At 48.3% G+C, this 21,492-nt stretch overlaps 3 protein-coding genes across 4 annotated transcripts; 2 read left to right on the forward strand and 1 right to left on the reverse strand.

Annotated features, from left to right (window-relative positions):
• Window positions 1-2,537: 2,537 nt before the first annotated feature.
• LOC123444643 (tubulin beta chain) lies at window positions 2,538-5,664 on the forward strand. The gene is made up of 4 exons (XM_045121431.1): window positions 2,538-2,708; window positions 3,460-3,860; window positions 4,355-4,624; window positions 4,720-5,664. Exons 1-4 carry the CDS (start codon window positions 2,560-2,562, stop codon window positions 5,397-5,399), a joined length of 1,500 nt encoding a protein of 499 aa, XP_044977366.1. The 5' UTR covers window positions 2,538-2,559; the 3' UTR covers window positions 5,400-5,664.
• A 706-nt stretch (window positions 5,665-6,370) lies between these two features.
• On the reverse strand, window positions 6,371-10,307 carry LOC123444644 (rhomboid-like protein 20). Of its 2 annotated transcripts, XM_045121432.1 has the most exons (8): window positions 10,149-10,307; window positions 9,906-10,006; window positions 9,480-9,620; window positions 9,209-9,275; window positions 8,099-8,250; window positions 7,909-8,010; window positions 7,446-7,571; window positions 6,371-6,747 (listed from the first exon to the last, which is right to left on the reverse strand). In XM_045121432.1, exons 1-8 carry the CDS (start codon window positions 10,171-10,173, stop codon window positions 6,592-6,594), a joined length of 870 nt encoding a protein of 289 aa, XP_044977367.1. In that variant the 5' UTR covers window positions 10,174-10,307; the 3' UTR covers window positions 6,371-6,591. The 2 variants fall into 2 exon arrangements, with proteins under 2 accessions (XP_044977367.1, XP_044977368.1); XM_045121433.1 differs by lacking the exon at window positions 9,480-9,620 and having other exon boundaries at window positions 10,149-10,306.
• Window positions 10,308-14,278: 3,971 nt separating this feature from the next.
• On the forward strand, window positions 14,279-15,078 carry LOC123441956 (probable mediator of RNA polymerase II transcription subunit 26c). Its single transcript, XM_045118113.1, has one exon. It carries the CDS (start codon window positions 14,365-14,367, stop codon window positions 15,025-15,027), a length of 663 nt encoding a protein of 220 aa, XP_044974048.1. The 5' UTR covers window positions 14,279-14,364; the 3' UTR covers window positions 15,028-15,078.
• The last annotated feature ends 6,414 nt before the right edge of the window (window positions 15,079-21,492 follow it).

Below are 21,492 nucleotides of genomic sequence, written 5' to 3' on the forward strand. Positions count from 1 at the left end.
GGGAATTAAATATCTCTTGGTGGAAGTGTAGATCAGGGCCTTCTCAACCAATCCCTATGAAATCAACAAGTTTGATTGGCTAGGGAGAGAGAACGGACAAGAATGAGCTTTTGGAGCAACAATGGAGCTTGGGGAGGCAAGAGGAACATTCTCACGGAAGAAGACCCCTTTATATAGTGGGGGGAAGAAACCAACCGTTACCCCCCACTCACATCTCTAGCAGAGCGGTACTACCGCTGCTAGGAGCGATACTACCACTGCTAGGAGCAGTACTACCGCACGGTAGTTCACTAACCACAGCAGTAAGAAATTACTACCGTGCCTACCACTTTAGAGGAAAAAGAATGCGCAAAAAGTCTGACGGAGCGGTAGTAAAAACTACTACCGTCCAGCTACCACCCAGAGGGCGACACTACCGCTATGCCTGCGGTACTACTGCTAACCCTTTTGCACATACATGGGAAAACATGTTGGAGCTCCATTAAAGCAAGGGAAAGGTGGTGCAATGAAAATGTGTACGTCTTGATTCCATCCAAACCTTTCCGAAGCGGACCACCTCTTAATAGTGCGGCTTTCGTACGACTCCAATCCACCAAAGAGAAACATAGAAATCAACCGTCTTTGAAAGACTTCGAGGGGCACTGAATCGTCTTGTGCCTAGTCATGAATAATCTGAAATGCTCAATGCACACGATTAGTCCGCATATGCATTGTCATCAATCACCAAAAACACTTAGGGAGAAATATGCCCTAACAACACCGCTCCAAACGGAGATTAACATCCACAAGGGTGTGAACTTCGGGATACATCGTCGTCTCCGCGTGCCTCGGTTATCTCTTACCCGAGCCGTTTTACTTATGCACTTTACTTTGTGGTAGCCATATTGTTTCTTGTTATATCACGCTATCACTTAGTTGTTTATCTTGCTTAGCATAAGTTGTTGGTGCACATAGGCGAGCCTAGTTGTTTTGGGTTTAGTGCTTGAAAAATTAAACATTAATTTTATTCCGCATTTGTTCAAGACTAAACCATAATTATTTTAAAACGCTTATTCACCCCCCCTCTAGGCGACATCCACGTCCTTTCAATTGGTATCAGAACCAGGTCTCTCATTATTAGGTTGAACCCCCTAGAGAGTAAGGATGTCAACTAGGAAATTAGGATTCTTTGACACTCTTAATTTCGATGGCATAAATTTTGATGTTTGGGTAATTCGCATGTTTAATCTCTTTAGGGTCATGAATTCTTTGACACTCTTTTGGGGATTTGGACACTCTTAGATATGGGTTTTTCTCCTTAAAGTATTTTCAAAATATATCTTTAAAGGATGAGAAAAACTCTTAGCTCAATGCTCAAGCTTTTAATGTGCTTTTTGATGCTCTCAGCAATGTAGTTATATTCCAACTCATGCCATTTCAGAATGCTCATGCGTTGTGGACCAAACTTCAAGATAAATATGTTGTGTCCAAGATATGTAGGGATGATTGTTCTCCCTCCACCTCCAGTCGTGTGGTCTTCTCAACTTCATCTACTTCACCTACGTGTGAATTGCCACAAGGTAATAATATGATGACTAGTGGTGATCATTGCAATGATGATAGTGGGTTTATTGTTTAATTAATGATTCCTATATTTTTAAAATGTTTTTTTCCTACATTGAACGCAAGCGCCGACTTCAATTGCAAAAACGGACACGGATGTCCGTCCGACCGACCCAAACGGACAAAATCCGGACATATCGCGCGTCTCTTTGGACCAGCCGGTTACAGTTGCTCTTATACAGTACCGTCATGGACTCTCGCGGTAGAAAAAAGATGAGATCCTATTTCTTTTGCAAACGAAGATCAGATGTCGATTTACTTCATCCAGAAAAAAAAGCCAAAACATGAAATTTGGCCGCCACGCTGGCTGTAGATGGTACTAGTACTGCAAAACAGAAGAGGACACTTGAAATACACTCAATGAGTACTCCTACGACCCGATCTCCTCACTCAATCAGCACAGACAGAAGAGCATGGCGTGCAACGGAGAGAGTGCACTGACGGCGGGCATGTGCCTCACACGTGCGGTCCCCAGGAAAGGCAGGAGGGGGGGGGGGGGGAGGGGGGGAGAACCGGTCACACGTCCCTGTCCTCGCGGTCCCACCAGCCGAGCTGTTCTCCGTAGGGCGGACGCCTTGGAGACTGGACCTCGCACCAACCAGCACCCACCCCACGATGCGGCTCTGGAACGCATCTGAACCCGACCCATAGCCCACGTGGGCCAGCCAGACCACCTGCGCAAGTAATGGCTCGCCACGCATCCCCACACCCACACCCCTACCGACATGCGGGGCCGGCCTTACCCATGCCCAGCCTGTCATCCGCGACGCACGTGAGCAGGCTGGTCTGCGTCCAGCGCTGGCCGGTGAGTGACCACCGACGAACGAGGGCCAGCGTGGCGAAATATCCCGGGGGGCAGTTCGGGCATTCCGCCTCGAGGGGGGAGATTTCAAATTTACTCAAGGTCGAGCGATCCGGGCCGTCGGGCCCGACGAGGGGGCGCGCGTGGGCCGTCGGATGCCGGCCGCCCCCCCCTCCGCCGCCTACGGCTATTTAACACCCACTGCGCTCGCGTCGCTCCTCCCCGGCCACCACACCCCCTCCTACTCCCCCCGCTCTCCCTCTCGCCGCCGACTGTTCTCGTTGCGCGAACCATCTCATACCTCGTAAGCACAGTCTTTCTTTACCTCTCCCATGCGCGCACTTTGTTCTTAGTACTTTTGATGCTGTAAATCTGGATTTGGAATGTCACGGTGATTCGAGCGATTGCTGGGTCTGATTTTTGAATTTTTTTCGGCGGCGGAAGCGTGTTTAACGCTAGGATCTGCCAGGGCTTTGCTGATGTCTGCAGCATAATGCGTTGTTGCAGTCTGTAGTTACCTCTAATCTAGGTTACACTTTGATTTGTTTCGTTTAATCGCTTCTAAGGTCTGGATCTATGGATTTCATTTCGACAGATCTGGATCTAGGCCCGGCGCAGTAGTGTGGTATATTCTCTAGTTTTGTTACAGGGTATCAGATTATCATTAGCGGTAGTATATCGTTGGGGATCCACTCGACGAAGTGCTAGTTTAGTTCATGAGTCATTGTGTGCGAGATCTGGTGGCACCCGATTGAGCTTTTACTAGTTACTAGTAGTTGATTTGTCAGTGCGTAGTGTGCGGTAGGTTAAGTGTCATTTTTGCCTTAACACTCTGGATCTAGATGGGTTCTTCGTCATCTGCCACAACTGGGATCTGAAGTACCATGTGTTGTTTGCGTAGATCTATCCTTATTGATAAGCCTCATTAGTTTGTAGATGGTCCAGTTGTGATAGCAACTTAGCAACTGCCCTCTGAGTGAATCGATTCCTCAGTTTCCCATGCTTGTTGCAATGTCTGATATTCATTTGGCCATGCGTCTGCCTTCTGTTTTCAGGGCGAAGATGAGGGAGATCCTGCACATCCAGGGTGGGCAATGTGGCAACCAGATCGGTGCCAAGTTCTGGGAGGTGGTGTGTGATGAGCATGGCATTGACCCAACTGGGCGCTACACCGGTACCTCTGACCTGCAGTTGGAGCGTGTCAATGTCTACTACAATGAGGCCTCCTGTGGTCGCTTTGTGCCCCGTGCAGTTCTTATGGACCTTGAGCCGGGTACCATGGACAGTGTCCGCACTGGGCCTTATGGGCAGATCTTCCGCCCTGACAACTTTGTCTTTGGGCAATCTGGTGCTGGTAACAACTGGGCCAAGGGCCACTACACCGAGGGTGCTGAGCTTATCGATTCTGTTTTGGATGTTGTGAGGAAGGAGGCTGAGAACTGTGACTGTCTGCAAGGTAATGAGCTCATCACTTACTTAATTATGACGGTAGCTAGAGAGAATCCTTTTTATTCCGAGAGTGTGTATGCTTATGTGGTGTCTCCTTAATATGTAATGTGCACCATATTAGTATTGTGATGGTTGTGAACTCTGGAAGAGGGCCTGCCACTTGTACCTTTGGAATATTTACATGTCCAGCACTCATTTAGATATCCATTATATCAGGGTGCAGGCTATATATCCTTTAGATTTGTTGGCCCACCAAATAAGTACCATAACTACCCTTTTATCAGTGTAAATAACTAAATATTCTTGTGAGGTAGTCTAGTGATCAAAAAGGATTGTATAATGATGCAATCCACCCATTCAAGACAGTGTTCTTATATTGTATTCTGTTCAGCAAGTCTTCAAGTGTACTGAATTGCTTTATTGTTCTGTATTTTTCCCATGTCTGTGCTTTATTTTATCATGTATTGATGATAATTAATCCTAACATGTTTATGTTATCAGGATTCCAAGTATGCCACTCCCTTGGTGGTGGTACTGGATCTGGCATGGGTACCCTGTTGATATCTAAAATCAGGGAGGAGTACCCTGACCGCATGATGCTGACGTTCTCAGTGTTCCCCTCACCAAAAGTATCTGACACTGTGGTTGAGCCATACAATGCAACTCTCTCAGTCCATCAGTTGGTTGAGAATGCTGATGAGTGCATGGTTCTTGACAACGAGGCTCTCTATGACATCTGTTTCAGGACTCTTAAGCTGACCACACCTAGCTGTAAGCCACTTTAACTTTTCATTGTCTCTAGTATTTCCCATCTGTTTTCTGGAGAACACCATGTGATATTTTCCATGTTTGCTTGTTTTGTGCAGTTGGGGACTTGAACCATCTAATCTCTGCTACCATGAGTGGAGTCACATGCTGCCTGAGGTTCCCTGGTCAGCTGAATTCCGACCTCCGGAAGCTGGCAGTGAACCTTATCCCCTTCCCTCGCCTCCACTTCTTCATGGTGGGCTTTGCTCCATTGACATCCCGTGGGTCTCAGCAGTACCGTGCCCTCACGGTCCCAGAACTCACCCAGCAAATGTGGGATGCCAAGAACATGATGTGCGCCGCCGATCCTCGCCATGGCCGTTACCTCACCGCCTCTGCCATGTTCCGTGGTAAGATGAGCACAAAGGAGGTTGATGAGCAGATGATCAACGTCCAGAACAAGAACTCGTCCTACTTCGTGGAGTGGATCCCCAACAACGTGAAGTCCAGCGTCTGTGACATCCCGCCGACAGGGCTCTCGATGGCGTCCACCTTCGTCGGCAACTCGACCTCCATCCAGGAGATGTTCCGGAGGGTGAGCGAGCAGTTCACTGCCATGTTCAGGAGGAAGGCTTTCTTGCATTGGTACACTGGCGAAGGCATGGACGAGATGGAGTTCACCGAGGCCGAGAGCAACATGAACGACCTCGTCTCAGAGTACCAGCAGTACCAGGATGCCACTGCCGACGAGGAGGGCGAGTACGAGGATGAGGATCAGGAGGCCGAGGACGACATGTAAGGAGGGGGAGGTCTGTGTGGTGCTTTGCTGGGTGGGGGTTCTAGGGGCAGAGTTTGATCTGTTTGGTGCTTTGTTATGAATCTGTTTATCATCGCAACTACCGCTTGTACGCCACCGCCATTCTTCCTGCCTTTCCTAAGCTTTGTATTTTCCATGTTATGGCACCTTCTGGGTATTGTATCACTTGATGCCGTACGGTATGTTCTGTGTCGGACATTTCTGGACCTCTCTGGTGGTGAATTCAGGCTTTCTGAGTTGGTATTTCTTTGCAAATTGTTTCGGCAAAATGTTTGCAGGGTGTATCATGGTTCCAACAGACTAGTATTGAATTTCTCGAGTGGCCTCAGCCTGTCAGACTACTGTGTTGTACATTGCTGTATGATGCCTGGCGCTCATCGATTCTGCCTGAGATTAAAATTTTCACTTGCTGAACTGAGCTCAAATTCTTACTCCTACGTTTTTAGGGTCCCTCGCCAACTGGGTAGAGCTTAAATTTCAGTAATTCACGGTTCCTGAGGGTTTCCTTTTTCTGGAACGGTCATGGGGAAAGACTTCCCACCTGATGTATTTTTGAAAAGAAATTGATACAATTTTATTGCAAGGAAAACTGATTGAAAACCAGCTATTCCCTAAAAAACATTAGCACATACAGTATTCTTTACTTTCTCCATTACAGTATATTGGACGTATCTCACAGGTTTTGGGACCTAATTGTTTTTCTATTGGTAGGAAAAACAACTGATGCATTAGTAACCCCGTCCACTAAACGAGTGACTTTCTTGCATGTATTGGTGGAGACGGTTTCCAAAACACCCTAATTAATAGGCTAATTAATGACATACGCCTTATTTTCTTCTAATTGTAAAAAATTATCGTTTTGGAGATACGTCCAATATACTATGATGAAGGGAGTACTAAATTTTCCATGAACAAATAAGAAAGGCAAGAATATTTCAGACTATGGATGCATATTTTGTGCTACACGGAACCTCATTTGCACTTCGGCAGTTTCAAAACGGAGATATTACACACAGCAGCCCAGCGGGAGTTCCTGTTCATTTTTTTCAATGTTTCTAACTCGTGTGGAATGGAGTTATAAAATTAACAAATCCTGAAAATAGTATGGACCAGAAAAATACGTTAACTAAATGTTTCACATTTACAAAGTATCAGTCTTCAGCCTGGAATGTTTCTACGTGGATTGTGCTTCAAGCAGGATGTTCGAGGCTAAATTTACATCATTATTTGTCAGTGCAAGAGCCTGAATTGCAGAAGCACGATCAAAACCCATGGAGACAAGCGTGGCAATCGACGACTCCGTTGGATCTGGGGTAGCTGTGTGCACGCCCTGCATCGAATTTGATAAGGAACAATGGTCAGTTAAACCAGTGAATATCGGATATGCTCAATCTAAGGCCTTCCGTAATGGTAGTATCTTGGCACAATATCATAGGCAAAATGCTGACGTGGCACTATATTTATTAAGGAAAGAGGAGGTTGTTGTATCTTATTTAGGATACGGCTCTTGCACGGTATCATAGGCAAAATAACTTGTTAGACCAATCACATATTAGTATGAGGCCAAAATCATTAAATACATGCTTACTAAGATACGACACTTAACATACAATACATTAGGATGGTTGTATCTAACGATCGTATACTACCTAGGATACCGCGCTAAGAGACAATGCATTACGGAAGGCCTTAAACGATGACCATCTAACATTATTTAAGAGCAAAAACTATTTATTGTTTTACTTAAGGGATTTGATAACACCACTTGACCTTAAATGGCTTGGTCAGGTCACTTGATCTTGTTAGGATCATAAGCTTATTTCAGATGTACATTTTGCAGGGAAATTACAACAGTAAAATCTGGATTTCCTCAAGCACTCTTTCATTGTACCCACGAATAAAAATACTAAATGGAACCAATACTCAATAAGGCATTTTTTTTCCTTCAAGAAATAGATCATTGCTTTTCAATATTCATGCTGTCATCCACTAATCTCTAAACAAAATCAATCTATTGCAAATACTTGCCTGCATTTGACGAGCCTGGTGATCAGGAATGTTTTCATCAGTTGTTGCAATTGGCAATCTCTGATAAGAGTTGTTAGAGAAGGGCCATGACAACCGCGAAAACAGTGAAGTTGCATACTCTGGGACCTGTAATCATTCAAAGTTTCCTTTACAACGCAAATACAGGCGGATCACATATGGACATGTAAATCTTACCAAAGAAACACATATATACATGAAAGAAAATTGACATTACGAAAATATCCTAACCAATGGCAATACTTAATCATTTCTGTCAATGTCATCAGATATCTCAATTAGAGATCTAAACATAATTATTAGACATTGGGCCATATGTAGAAAATAGATGAGTAGAGTAAAAGAAATTGCACATAGAAAGCATGGTTTATTAATTGATACTCTGATAAGGTGAAGAAACATTATTCAAACTTCTGGAAATATGTTGGTAAAGACGTAGAGTCACCTTTAGCCTGCGGATACCAAATATATTCAGACGGTACAAAAGCCCAGCAAGTATACCAGACAGTCCAGGTATAACAGAACGTCTTCCAGATGAGAAAAGAAGCTGAAGATATAAAATCAAAATATAAAGCTACAACACAACAGAACTGTGGAAGATTCAAGAGAAGGATAACAGTTATCTTAGGACTGACCTGGAGCCCTGCCAAATATATGAATGACTTGTCACATAATTGCACTCCAAATATGCGAAACTTTGTTGAGATGGGAATGTCAAAGAAGAAGGGTACATAAGATGCAAATATGAGGCCATATGGTCCAGATGTTAATGGATTGAAAGATGGATCTGCACATCCAAGATTGAGATGTCAGATAAAAATGGAATACAACTAAGCAGATGTCATGGGGGAGATAAGAAAAGCAAATAGTATCACAAACAGAAGTAAATAATCAGTCTAACAGGTGAATATAGTGCCACAGTTAGAAACAGAAAAAGCTCTACAACTACTTTTTTTGTTTTCCTCAATTAGAATCACGAACCTCGCTCACAGAATAACTTAGAACGATGACACATAAAGCTTTTATGCTAAGAAAACAAGCTTTAAGGCTTCAAGCATCAATGCTTGGATGAGAACAAACAACTCATTATTGACACTGGAAACAGAAGAACCGTCTACGTCAACACAGTGGCCCTTAAAAATTTAGGAAATTAACCTTCAGGACCACTCAAATAGAAACATGGTAAACACTGGTTACAGATCTTGATTTTTGGTGTAAAGAAAACTGTGCTGCAAGGAAACCATGTTTGGCCATGAAAAGATCCTTATGATCTTTAAGCAGATCAATTTCCAACTTTGTATGCATTTATATGGTAGATGAGCATTCGCATGAGGTATCAAGTAAAAGCAACCCATAACAAACAAATAAACTGATCCGAACTCATTATTGACACTGGAAACAGAAGAACCGTCTACGTCAACACAGTGGCCCTTAAAAATTTAGGAAATTAACCTTCAGGACCACTCAAATAGAAACATGGTAAACACTGGTTACAGATCTTGATTTTTGGTGTAAAGAAAACTGTGCTGCAAGGAAACCATGTTTGGCCATGAAAAGATCCTTATGATCTTTAAGCAGATCAATTTCCAACTTTGTATGCATTTATATGGTAGATGAGCATTCGCATGAGGTATCAAGTAAAAGCAACCCATAACAAACAAATAAACTGATCCGAACACTAACAATTTAAGCAACATTTGACTCAACTAGGGGTTATGAAAATGAGAAAGAGTAGTAACGCATACCTTTCAGATAACCTAAAGCTAGGATCTGAAGCAGTACAGACACCGTCATGGAGAAGACTATGAACACCTACATGTTTAAATAACTGCATCAGCATCAGCAAATTATACTCCCTCCGTTCCAAAATCAGTGTCGTGGTTTTAGTGGATTGAGTTCACCATCGCCTGGTTTTAGTTCAAATCTGAACTTTAAATCACGACGGTTATTTTGGAACGAAGGGAGTATATAGCAACTGCATGTGCAGCATCTTAAGCATAACATCCTCTTACTTACAGCATACTTGTTTGAACCTATCTGGCGCTCGAACACCCTGAAGTAGTAGAGCAAGGCCACTCCAAAGATAAGCTCAGGCGACGACGAGAAAGCAAACAACGAGGCAATCACTCTCCATATCCGCAGATTTTCGTAAAGATTCTGCATTAAGAAAGGGGATGGTGAACTCAATCCGCTGAATTTCGCAACATTGCCCGTGTGATCCCCCAAACACCTAGCCAATTGCAGCTCAAATCAACCAAATTGACACAGGCAACGGGAAACCTATTACGTCTGCATCGTCAAAAGCCCACTTAGCTCACCACCACACATAATTTGCCTTCATTTCCCACCCCTTGACCCAGAGCACAGCAAGCAAGTGCAGGAGCAGATTGGACCTAATACAAGTACTGGGCAGGGTGGGGGGGGGGGGGTAGGTCGACTTGCCTGGTGGGACAGGCCGAGGTCGAGGAAGCGGGAGCGGAGGCCGAAGGGGACGGAGAATAGCGCGGCGGCGACGACCACGGCCCTCGACACCGGCGCATTGTCTGCAACAGAGCAAATCGGGGTTGGTGGTCAGATCGCACTATCGATGCTGCGAGTTACGGCAGCAGACAAGCAAACGAGAAAGAAGGCCAACAGGGGAATCGAGACTTCGATTCAGTTGGGGGAAAGTGGTAGATTGCGTACGGAAACCCGGAAGGCCGCCGCTCATCGCCGGCGGTCGGGAGGAGGGCTGGAGGAGACGAGCGGCCGGCGTCCCGTCTGGTGCTCTGGTCGGTGGATGCGGCCGCGGGGCAGGTTGCGCGCCGACGGAGCAGCTTCAGGATCGAGCTGAGTCTGACTTGTGGAAGAGCAACACACGTGGAGCTGGCCGGTGGGACCTCTGGAGTAACATAATTAGAAAACATTTATTTCATTGGGATGATTTCTTTCCTTCATAAGCCGCGTCAGAGCATGTTCGGTTAATCCCAACGAGAAGGGGATTGGAGAGGATTGTAGGGGATTGAGGTGAAATTTGACTTACACGGGATTTAATCCCTCTCAATCCCCTTCAAACCTCTCCAATTCGGAAAGAACCGAACAAGGCCTCAAGTGCCCACCAGTGTCCCATACAAGGCCATCACCGCTCCATCCGAGCCTTATCTACTTGCTACAAGTATTCTTCAGACGTTTTCTTCTTTTCTCCTTTTCATCCTCACACGACACTACTAAAGAAGAGGCCTTCGATCCCATGGCAAGCACCACCAACCAACAAAGCACGGAACAGAAAATAGTTGCCGTCGACGGCCTTATAATGCAACTCTGCCCGAACACCGCCTCTCTTGCAAACATAGGGGAAGCAACCACCCGACTGCGACTTTCGTGCCATGGCCCGCAGCTGCCATTGATGCAAGTAGGCGAAGGTCGACACTCGCAACGCTACGACGCGGTTGCAGCAAGGTTGGGGCGGGGTATCTCTCGCCAGCACGACTGTAAGGTTCCCGCTTGCCACTGCCACTCCATGCTGCAATTCATGTTTCTCTGCAGCACCGTCATTGCTGTGAATCGACATCTCCCTCAACTCTGGCTGTTGTGACCGGCGGTCCGCCTTGCAACTTGACCTGTGCTACCAGTGGAAGAGGCTGCGGTGAGCACTCCTATGTTGCTGCTTTTTTTTGCAACAACAACACTGCTACTCTACGGGTGGTCGTGCGGCTCGTCGGAACGGTACGTCGGGCCATCCCCCTCAACTTCGACGGAAGCATAGACGATGTTGCAATGGAGCTTCGTGTGACTCCGTCGGTGCTGCGTTGGAGCTCCGCCGGAGTTGCAATGGGACTTCGCCAAACTCCGTTGGAGCTTCGCCGGTGATGCAATGGAACTTTGCCGGACTCCGTCGGTGTTGCGTTGGAGCTAAAGACACGCCACACTGTGTTGTAGTGGAGCTTTGCCCGGGGTGCCACCAAAGGATCTTTTGATCCCAAAATCTAGCCGATCCTCTCATAATAGCAAATTGGGCTTGCAAAATCCCAAAATCTCTCTCCACATCTTTGTTAGCTGTACACAAAGATGTGGAAATCAAGATTTTTCTTACCTTGCAATGTCGTCAACGGTTTCACAAATGTTTGCCTTCTTGGGTAGATGCCATCTGCAAAATAGTAGCCCTAGTTGTATGTATGGCCATTTGCTACAAACTCCATCGGTGTAGTTTCACCTTTTGCAATCTTATTCATGAGTGGTGACAGATTAATAACGTTGATGTCATTTAAAGATCAAAGCATTACAAAAAAGCATGCCAAATCCAAGTCTCCTCATCGGTCACAGGTTCGAAGATGATAGTTGTACCTTTTTTTGGCTATGGAATTGACCATACCATGCCTTAGGGTAATTCTTTCAACTCCAATGCATGCAATCTATGGAGCCAAGCATACCTGGGAACCCGCGAGCTTTGTTCATCTCCAAAATCCTTGTGGTGTCTTCAACATTGGAGCTGTCAAATATTCCTCACCAAACACTTGCACAATTCTGACTCCGAAGCGCTTGACACAGATGATGGCTTGACTCTCATCCATGTCCAAGTGGTCATCAACGAGATCTGTCGGAATACCGTATGCCAACATACGCAAAGCGGCACTGACCTTTTGAAATATACTCATGGCTCGCCAGTTTCTCTGCAATGCGTTTCAAGAGTTGAATGCTCATCCTGAAATGGCGTCGAAAGTTGGACTCGAGGCATGTGTCATCCTCCGCAAAATAATTCCTTATCAATTTGTTGTGAGCATCAATCTTATCCCTTTATAATTTCTGACAACCCATAACTGAACCACCGTGTCTCGGTTTTTTATTGATATGCATAGCTACGATTATTGCGAGGTTCTTCTCCTCTTTCATATCAAATTCTTTGTCAGAAGAATCGTAGGGTGAACTCATCTACAATATTGAAACTAGTTTAAAACTACGAACAAAATGCATCAAATTCGTCAACAAAATATAAAGTTGAAATATACATACCTTGCAAGCGTTTCGTCGAACACCTCGTGAGTGCCGAGCTCCAAATGGCCGGCGGGCGCTGTTCGTCGGAGGGATGGTGCGCTTGAGCGGCGGCGGCAAGCGGGGGAGGTGGAGAAAGCAGCGGCGGCGCGCGGGGAAGGGGGGGGGGGCGCACAACCGATTATCCAGCGCGCGTGACTTTAACATCTCTGCTGGACCGACCAACGCGGGCGCGCGTGCTAAAACCGCAATTTTTTCAGCACGGGGCAGTTTTTGGTGCGTGTTGGAGATGCTCTAATAGGTAGTGATATGTTCTTCTTCATGTTGTTTGTTTGGTCTTTATATCAGATAAGTATAATTCATAAGCTACTCCCATGGAATGAGTATCAGATTTATGTATTCGGACGATTCTGACTTCCGTTATGTTAGGTTTAAAAAAAGGGACTACGCTGTATAGATGAATCCTATTTTGTGTTGTGTGAAACTGTGATAGCTATGAGATGTACGGGTGGTCTTGGATCAATCCTCTTATTTAGTTAAACATGCAACAGACATGTAACGGGATGTAGCAAGTTTTCCTATCAGGTAAGCTTATTAGTTCTGTTTGTGTTAACTTTTCCTCTTTTTTATCTCTTGTTGTAGACAAATAATGTACAGTTCTTTTTGTGTAACCATGCTGAACTGTCATGGCTTAATCGCCATTCCTGTAATATTTTGAAAAGTACTCCCTAACAAATATAAGAACGTTTAGATCACTGTTTAGGGAGGGAGACAATTCCATTACAGCAGCAAGCTTTGTGCACATTTTAAGCATCTTAAAAGGTGTTCACTGACACTAAATATACGAGTACATTACAAGACAAATAATCTTGTACCTCAATGGACTAGAAATGGACTCCGAAGCGATGAAGTAGAATGATTGTAGAGCACGCATCCTATACAGCAGAAGCAGGGACGTCGTCGGCGGTGCCAGCGAGCCACGGGCACTGGAGCACCACGGCCGCCGGCAGACGCTCACCGGGTTGCACGCGAGGAGCCCGTCTAATCCTCCGTGAACAGACGGCGGCGAGCGCACAGTACAGTACATGACCGCGGCTCGGGCCGACTTGCTCCAGGAGGAGGCTGCACTACCCGGCGAGGGGTCCCGCGCGATGCCGTGCAAGCCGACGCACGCCGCGAGGTAGCACGCCTCGCGCAGCAGGTCGCGGTGGAGCGCGTGGGCACGGTGGCGCTTCCTCTTGCCGCCGCCGCCGTCGGGCGAGCGGACCAGGAACTTAAGGGCGACGTCCTCTCCGGTGGCGCGGTGGCACGCCCGGCTCCAGCACGCGCGTCAGCTCGTAATCTTCGGTGCTCCTGATGCGCCGTCTCTTGCGGAAGCCGGCGGCGTAGTCGTCGATCATGGCGCCAGTGGCGGCTTCAGCTGCGGCAGCTCGCAAGATGGTGGCCATGGGGTGGTGCTTGCTGGTGCGTAGCGTAGACGAGGTACGGCACATGCTAACCGATTGCCGATCGAAGACGGCGCGCGCGCAACGCTGAACGCGCTTCCGACTGCTGCTCTGCTCGCCTCGCCTCCGGTCCGGCCTGGAAATGGAATGGCACTCGGTTTGCTCACCGCTTTACCGGAAGATCTATATAAACTTGATGGTAGCTCTCGTTGTACGCGACCGCATTCTTCCTCCCCCAATTCTCCATCCAAAGATCGATCACAGCCGCTCGCCAAAAATCCGCTGCCATGGCCGCGCAGATGATCCTGCTCCGCCGCTGGAAGCGCTTCTTCGGCGCCTTCGACTCCGTCGACGCCGCCATCGAGACGGCCGATCCTGACCTGTGCCGCGACTGGCTCCGGCGCGCCAGGGGCGACATCTTTGAAGGGCTTTGCAACACCGCGGACGACGGCAAGGCAGAGACGCTCTGCGGGATTCTCGACGGCTTGATGGCAGAGTCCCTCGAGACGTTGCGGTCGACTCCGGTGACGCCAAAGGTGCTTGCCACCACGGACCTCGCCAAGGCCGTACGTGCGCTGCGGAAGCACGAGTCCGAGCGGGTCCGCGTCCTCGCTAAGGGCATCGTGAGCGGGTGGAGGGCGGCCGCCCTGGACGACTTCGGCGGACAGGCCATGCACCAGCCGGACAAGTTCACCGCGCCTCAGCCCAAGGAGACCGTCGATCAGCAGCAGCATGTCTGCGCAACGACGACGGAGCGGCGTTCCTCCAACGAGATCGTCGGTCACGATCAGCAGCACGCCTCGGCTGATCTTGACGCGAAGAAGAAGAAGACGGTGGAGATCAGCAAGAAGGCGCCCGATCTCGTCGGCGGCATCAACATGGCGAAGCCCAAGGAGGCCGCTGTCGGTCGGCATGTCATTGTCTCGGCCGATCCAGACGCGAAGGCAATGGAGGCCGCAAAGCGCAAACTCCATGAAAGGTACCAACAAGCATCGGAGGCGAAGCGGCAGCGCAGGGTACAACTCGTGGAGGCGCCGGAGATGCTCAAGCAGAGGCGGGAGAGAAGCCTGGCGGGGTGTGACAGCTCAATGCTCACGAAAACCTTCTCCGTCGGTCTCCACCATGCAGCTTCACAGGGTTTAGCAGGCTAGGCATGCACTAGGCAGAGTTGAACTGTTGATCAGACGTTGTGTCATCTTTCTCCAACCTGTAAGCGTTGCATATTAACAGAAGAAACATTTTTTTTCTCTTCTGTAACTGCATAATACTCGGTGATCATGAAGACATGAATACACAGTTGTTGATCTCTATCGTATGGTGCTACTACTGAATATCCCTCGGTCCCAATATAAATGTGAGTAATAGCTTTTTGTTACTAGTACGAGCATGTTAGAGCATCTACCGGACCCCTCGTATATGTCTCAAAAGTCTGAAAATTTGGTTCGATCAATGATCCCGACCCATCACTAACCGGTCATAAAAACGCGATTTAATCGGATCTTTTAAACCCGTCTCAAATGTCCGAACTAACCGACACCCCTCATATCCAAGCCAAATATAAGACTGATATGGGGTGATCAGGCACTAGTAGAAAACATGGCTTTGGTCCAGACGAGATAAGAGCTTTAATCCCGATTGTGTTACGAACCGGAACCAATGGATGCATCAGTCCCGGTTCATGAAGTCAGGGCGCTGGTCGGGCTAGAGTCCCGGTTCGTCTGACCCCTTTGGTCCCAGTTCCAGACACGAACTGGGACCAATGGTCCTCGCTCCTAGCGCAAACCTTTAGTCCGAGTTGGTGGCTGAAACCGGGACTAAAGGTCAGTCTTCTGTCTCGGTTCTTGCCACCAACCGGGATCAAAGAGATGCCTATATATACCATTGCCCCTGCCCATCCTTTCCTCTATTTTTTAGTCGTGTGTCAGGTGTACAAGCCCTGCTCTGTTCACCGTTCTATGCATGCACATGAGATGTTCGTTGAAATGTCCGAGCCATACTTAAGCTTTTTCCTCTCCAAGCTCGACGTCCAAGCTCCATTTTCGTCAAGATTTGTCTAGGTTTGTCCGTGCACCAACTACACAAGTGTTCTAAAAGGTTAGCTACTTCATCATTTCATCTCTCACTTCTAGTTTAGCTCATTTCAAATGCTCTAGAAGTAGAGTGGTTTGTGGCTTTTAGTGTAGGACTGTATGTGGGAGTTCTTTTGATTTAGATGCACAATCTGAGCTCAAATTAACTTCTTAGAGTCTACACATGTGTAGGTGCCGTCCCGTCCCCGTCCTCACCGTTGTCAATCGCCCGCGCCGATCTCGTCGCAGGCACCACCGTGGTGAGCCTCTTGTTCTCTGCCCTCTAGGATTGGAGGTGCAGAAGATACATGCATGCCCTAATGACGACATCCTCTACCGCGATGAGTACGGGGATTTGAACGTATGCCCGATATGCGGGGCATTGCGGTATAAGATCTGACGAGATGACTCTGGTGATGTTGAGGGCGAGCGCCCCACGAAGAGGGTTCGTGCAAAGGTGATGTGGTATGCTCCTATAATACCACGGTTGAAATGCTTGTTCAGAAACAAAGAGCAAGCCAAGTTGATGTGATGGCACAAGGAAGACCGTAAGAAAGACTTGCAGTTGAGAGCACCCGCTGATGGGTCGCAGTGGAGAAAAATCGACAGAAGGTGGGGGACTTTGCACGTGATGCAAGGAACGTATGGTTTGGTTTAAGCGCAGATGGCATTAATCCCTTTGGGGAGCACAACAACAATCATAGCACCTGGCCTATGACTATGTATTTTTAACCTTCCTCCTTGGTTGTGCATGAAGCGGAAGTTCATTATGATGCGAGTGATCATCCAAGGCCCTAAGCAACCCGACAATGACATTGATGTGTACCTAAGGCCATTAGTTGTAAAACTTGTACAACTGCGGAATGAAAAAGGTATACGTGTGTGGGATGAGCACAAACAACAGGAATTTGACCTACATGCGTTGTTGATTATAACCATCAATGATTGGCCTGCTCTCAGTAACCTTTCAGGACAAACAAACAAGGGATACCACGCATGCACACACTGTTTAGATGACACCGAAAGTATATATTTGGACAAATGCATTAAGTGTTAGGGAACGTAGTAATTTCAAAAAAAATCCTACGTCATGCAAGGATCTATCTATGGAGAAACCAGCAACGAGCAAAGAAGTAGAGCATCTTCATACCTTTGAAGATCGCTAAGCGGAAGCGTTGCTAGAACGCGGTTGACGGAGTCGTACTCGCAGCGATTCAGATCACGATGGATTCCGATCTATGCACCGAACGTCGGTGCCTCCACGTTCAACACACGTGCAGCCCGGTGACGTCTCCAACCCCTTGATCCACCAAGGAGGGAGGAGAGGTTGAGGGAGAGCCCCGGCAGCAGGACGGCGTGGTGACGGTGGAGCTGTATGGTAACTCCGACAGGGCTTCACCAAGCACTATGGAGGACGAGGTGTAGGGCTGCGCCGAGAGAGAGATAATTCTTGTCTCAAATCTTCCCAAAACCACCACTATATATAGGAGGAGAGGGAGGAGAGTGCTCACCCTTAGGGTTTCCCACCCTAACGGTGCGGCAGCCCTATATGGCCCTTGGGGCGCCTGCCAAGGTGGTGGCGGCGCCCTAGGGTTGGGCTTTGAGGCCCAAAGTGGCCTCCCATGCCTAGGGTTTGCCCCCTCCACCCCTTGCTGCGCCTTGGACTGCTTGTGGTGGCGCGCCAGCCCACATATGGGTTGGTTCCCATCCACGGTTACCCCTGTAGCAACTTGGGGCTTGTGGACCCCTGAACCCTTCCGGTGGTCCGAGTACATTACCGGTGTCGCCCGAAACACTTTCGGTGACCAAATCCTCACTTCCTATATATGAATCTTTACCTCTGGACCATTCCAGAACTCCTCATGACGTCCGGGATCTGATCCGGGACTCCGAACTACCTTCGGTAACCACATACACTATTTCCCTATAACCCTAGCATCATCGAACCTTAAGTGTGTAGACCCTACGGGTTCGGGAAGCATGCAGACATGATCGAGACACCTCTCTGGTCAATAACCAACAGCGGGTTCTGGATATCCATGTTGGTTCTGCATGTTCCACGATGATCTCATCGGATGAACCACGATGTCGGGGATTCAATCAATCCCGTAGGCAATTCCCTTTGTCTATCGGTATGATACTTGCCCGAGATTTGATCGTTGGTATCTCTATACCTTGTTCAATCTCGTTGCCGACAAGTCTCTTTACTCGTTCCATAACACATCATCCCGTGGCTAACTCCTTAGTCACACTGAGCTCAATATGATGATGGATTACCGAGTGGGCCCAGAGATACCTTTCTTGTGACAGCCCGATGCCGACGTTCCAGAAGATTCCCCTCTCTTTCCGTTTTCGTCGTGTGTCTATTTATGTTGGTCGCATCATCATCGCATCATGCGCATCATCTGCATTGCATCGGCATCTCCGTTGATGCCAGTTTTCAAACTTGCATTCGTTAGTAGTTGCCGGTTCTCGTCGTCGTCCGTTCTGAGACCGACCGCACTCGCACGCGCCCGCGGCACTGTCGAAACCCTGTTTTTAAAGTGCGTTTAAAACTTTCTCTGATCGGGTTGGGATTTGACGTGCGGTCTTATTTTAATATAGCCAGGCCGCCTGTCAAGTTTCTTCGCAATCGGAGACCGTTTGGTACCCGAACGGTCGACCGTAGCGGCACCGTATTCGGTCTACCGTCGGACGTCTGTCGGTGTTTTAAAATTCGTGCCGCGCCGCCCGTTCTCCCTCTCGTCCCCGGATATCCCCTCTTCACGGCCGCGTACCCATACCCGCGTTCGGAATCGTCCGAATCCGACCCCGCGGTTGGATCCGGATCGCGATTCGGGTTAACCGAGCCCCCCGTTTGTCTATATATACACCACCATCACATTTAGACAGCCTCCCCCTAATCCTGCCTCGTTATCCGCGCTCTAAACCTAACCCTAGCCGCCACAGCCTCTCCTCTCTCTCCCCAGCCCCAGTCGCCGCGGGCCCGCCGAGCCCATCTGAGGCCCGCCGGGCCCATCTGCGCGCCGCCGCCCGGACCCGAGCCGCCGCCGCCCCCGTTCTTCCTGCCCGAGCCGCGCCTCCCCGTGGCTCCCTCTCCCGCGTCGCCGCGCCAGCCAGCAGCCGTCGCCGCTGGAGCCCTCTGCGCCACCTCGACCCCGACCCGCAGCTCCTCGCCGGAGGTACCCTGCCCCATCGAGCCACGCCGCTGCAACCCCGCCGCCAGGGCCCCGGTCCTCCCGTCGCCGCCTTGCTGCCTCGCCCCGCCGGCGGCCGGATCCGGCGAGGTCCGGCCAGATCCGGCCGGCGCCGCCTCCTCCCTCGCCTTAGCGTCCCGCTGCAGCAGCCCCCGTTGGCGCTCAGCCCTGCCAGCGCCGCCGTGGCTCCCTGGTCGAGAGGACGAGGAGATCGTGCGGGCGCTGCCGCCTCCTCGCCCGTGTGGGCCGGCCCACCAGCGCCTCTGGGCCTCGCTGCCGCCACCTCGCCCGAGGCCCTTTAGCTCCTCCCGCCTCGCCTGTGGCCCAGCGCTGGTCGCGGCCCAAGCAGCCGAGCGTCAGGCCTCCCCAGGCCGAGGCCTCCTCCTCGCTCCACCAGGCCGGCCGGCCCAGGTAAGCCTTGAGGTATTCCCCCGCCAGCGCATTTTATTGCTATGTTGCGCCCAGTTCGGCCCGTAAGAGTGTTTAGGAATTTTCGGATTTATATCAAATTCCAGAGAAGTAGACGTATTTTAAAACGCATGTATCTTTTCAACCGTTAGTCGGTTCGCAACGTTTTATATATGTAAAACGTGTATTTTCTCGCGTAGAACCCGATTATAAGACTTGCATTCTTATTCGACGTCGTTTGGCATGCCGTATGCATAGATTAACTTGCTGTCCTAATTTGTTAGTGTCCGGTATTTATTTTTCGCGCGTTCTCGGATAGCCCGGATGCCGTGGTAAAAATGTCCATGTTTTAGGGACTATTTTTCCACGTATTTTAGATCGGTCATTGTCATTCTTGCGTGTAGGGATTGGCTGTTAGATCGCTAAGTCGGGAATCTGTTATTTTTTTGTTGCTGTCTTGTCTTGCTAGCATCTTGTGATCTGTAGCTCTTTTGGGGTTGGTCCAATGGAGTTAGTTGTACCCCTTGTGTTTCTCTAGCTTGCTGTGAAGTTTCATGCCATTTGGAGACCTGTAGCTATAGTTTTTGCTGCTGTCAATATTGCTTCAGATCGAAAACTGCACTTTCAGGAGGTGTTATTTTCACTAAGTCTGAAATTGTGTGAGAGATGCCATTTTGTGACTTCTATCTCTAGTGATACTTGCTGCCATGCTAGTTGGGTTAGTTGTTCGTGGTAGTGCTTCTTGCCCTCTTCCTTGCCATGCCTTGCTTGAGCATATCGGAGTTGGGTAGCCGAAGTTGTGAGGCGTAGAAGTTGCCATGTGGCTGTTTTTGGCAGATTGTAGTGTTTTCTTGTTTTGCTTGTAGATGTTGAACCGTAGCTCCGATTTGATCGTGTCCTATATGAAACTTGCTTAGAATCTCGTGTAGTTTCATTTTCTCTTGCTGTTTGTATGTGTTGAAGTGCTCGTAGCCGTCGTTGCACACATTTTTGCATTCATGCCATCATATCTTGCGGTGCTTGTATCTTTTGATCCGTAGCTCCGTTGGAGATGTTCTTTATGTGTAGATTGCTTGCCTTGACGCGTAGAATCACGTGAACCTATTTGTTTTGCCGTTTAACAACAAATTAAATGCATTAGTACAGATCTGGTCAGAATTGTAAATTAACGTGTGAGGTCGTCTCGGAGATGCTATATGTCATTTCCGACCTCATTTAAAATGTCTAGATAGGTAGTTTAATTTCCGCTTCACCTCTTGCATGTTTGACAACAATAATATTGCCGTGTAGATAACCGGGAGTGAACTAAATAATTAACGTGGAGTTTCGTCAAGATGCAACTCGTGCATCTTGAACTTCACTTAATGTGTAGTGTTTGGTTGTGTGATTTGCCATGCCGTGACTTGCATGTATTCAGTAGCTCATGCATCATATGTGTTGTGGATCGTGTGGTGAATTTCGTGTGTTGATGCTTGTTTCTGGTTTCCCCGTCTCGATAGAGTTCCGCAAGCGTGTCGGATGTGAGGACCCGTTCGACTACGTCGGTTCGTCTGCTTCACGGAGGCATTCTTCTTCCAAGCGGGATCTCAGGCAAGATGATCATTTCCCCAGATACCATTACTATCATTGCCATTCTAGTTTATCGCTTCTATCGTTTATGTATCGTTGCCTACCACCTGTTAAATTCAGCCTCTCAACAATGCCATGAAAACATTCAACCTGTTCAACCTAGCAAACCACTGATTGACTATGTTAATGCTTGCTTAACCCTGTTGATAGCGTTGCTAGTTGCAGGTGCAGATGCTTCCATGTGAAAGCATGGGTTCCTTGATATATCACCATATTAAATGCTATCTAATTTAATGCACCTATATACTTGGTAAAAGGTGGAAGGCTCGGCCTTTCTAGCCTGGTGTTTTGTTCCACCTTTGCCCCCTTAGTT

Source organism: Hordeum vulgare, chromosome 3H (genome assembly GCF_904849725.1).
Source record: "Hordeum vulgare subsp. vulgare chromosome 3H, MorexV3_pseudomolecules_assembly, whole genome shotgun sequence".
NCBI classification, from domain to species: Eukaryota; Viridiplantae; Streptophyta; class Magnoliopsida; order Poales; family Poaceae; genus Hordeum; species Hordeum vulgare.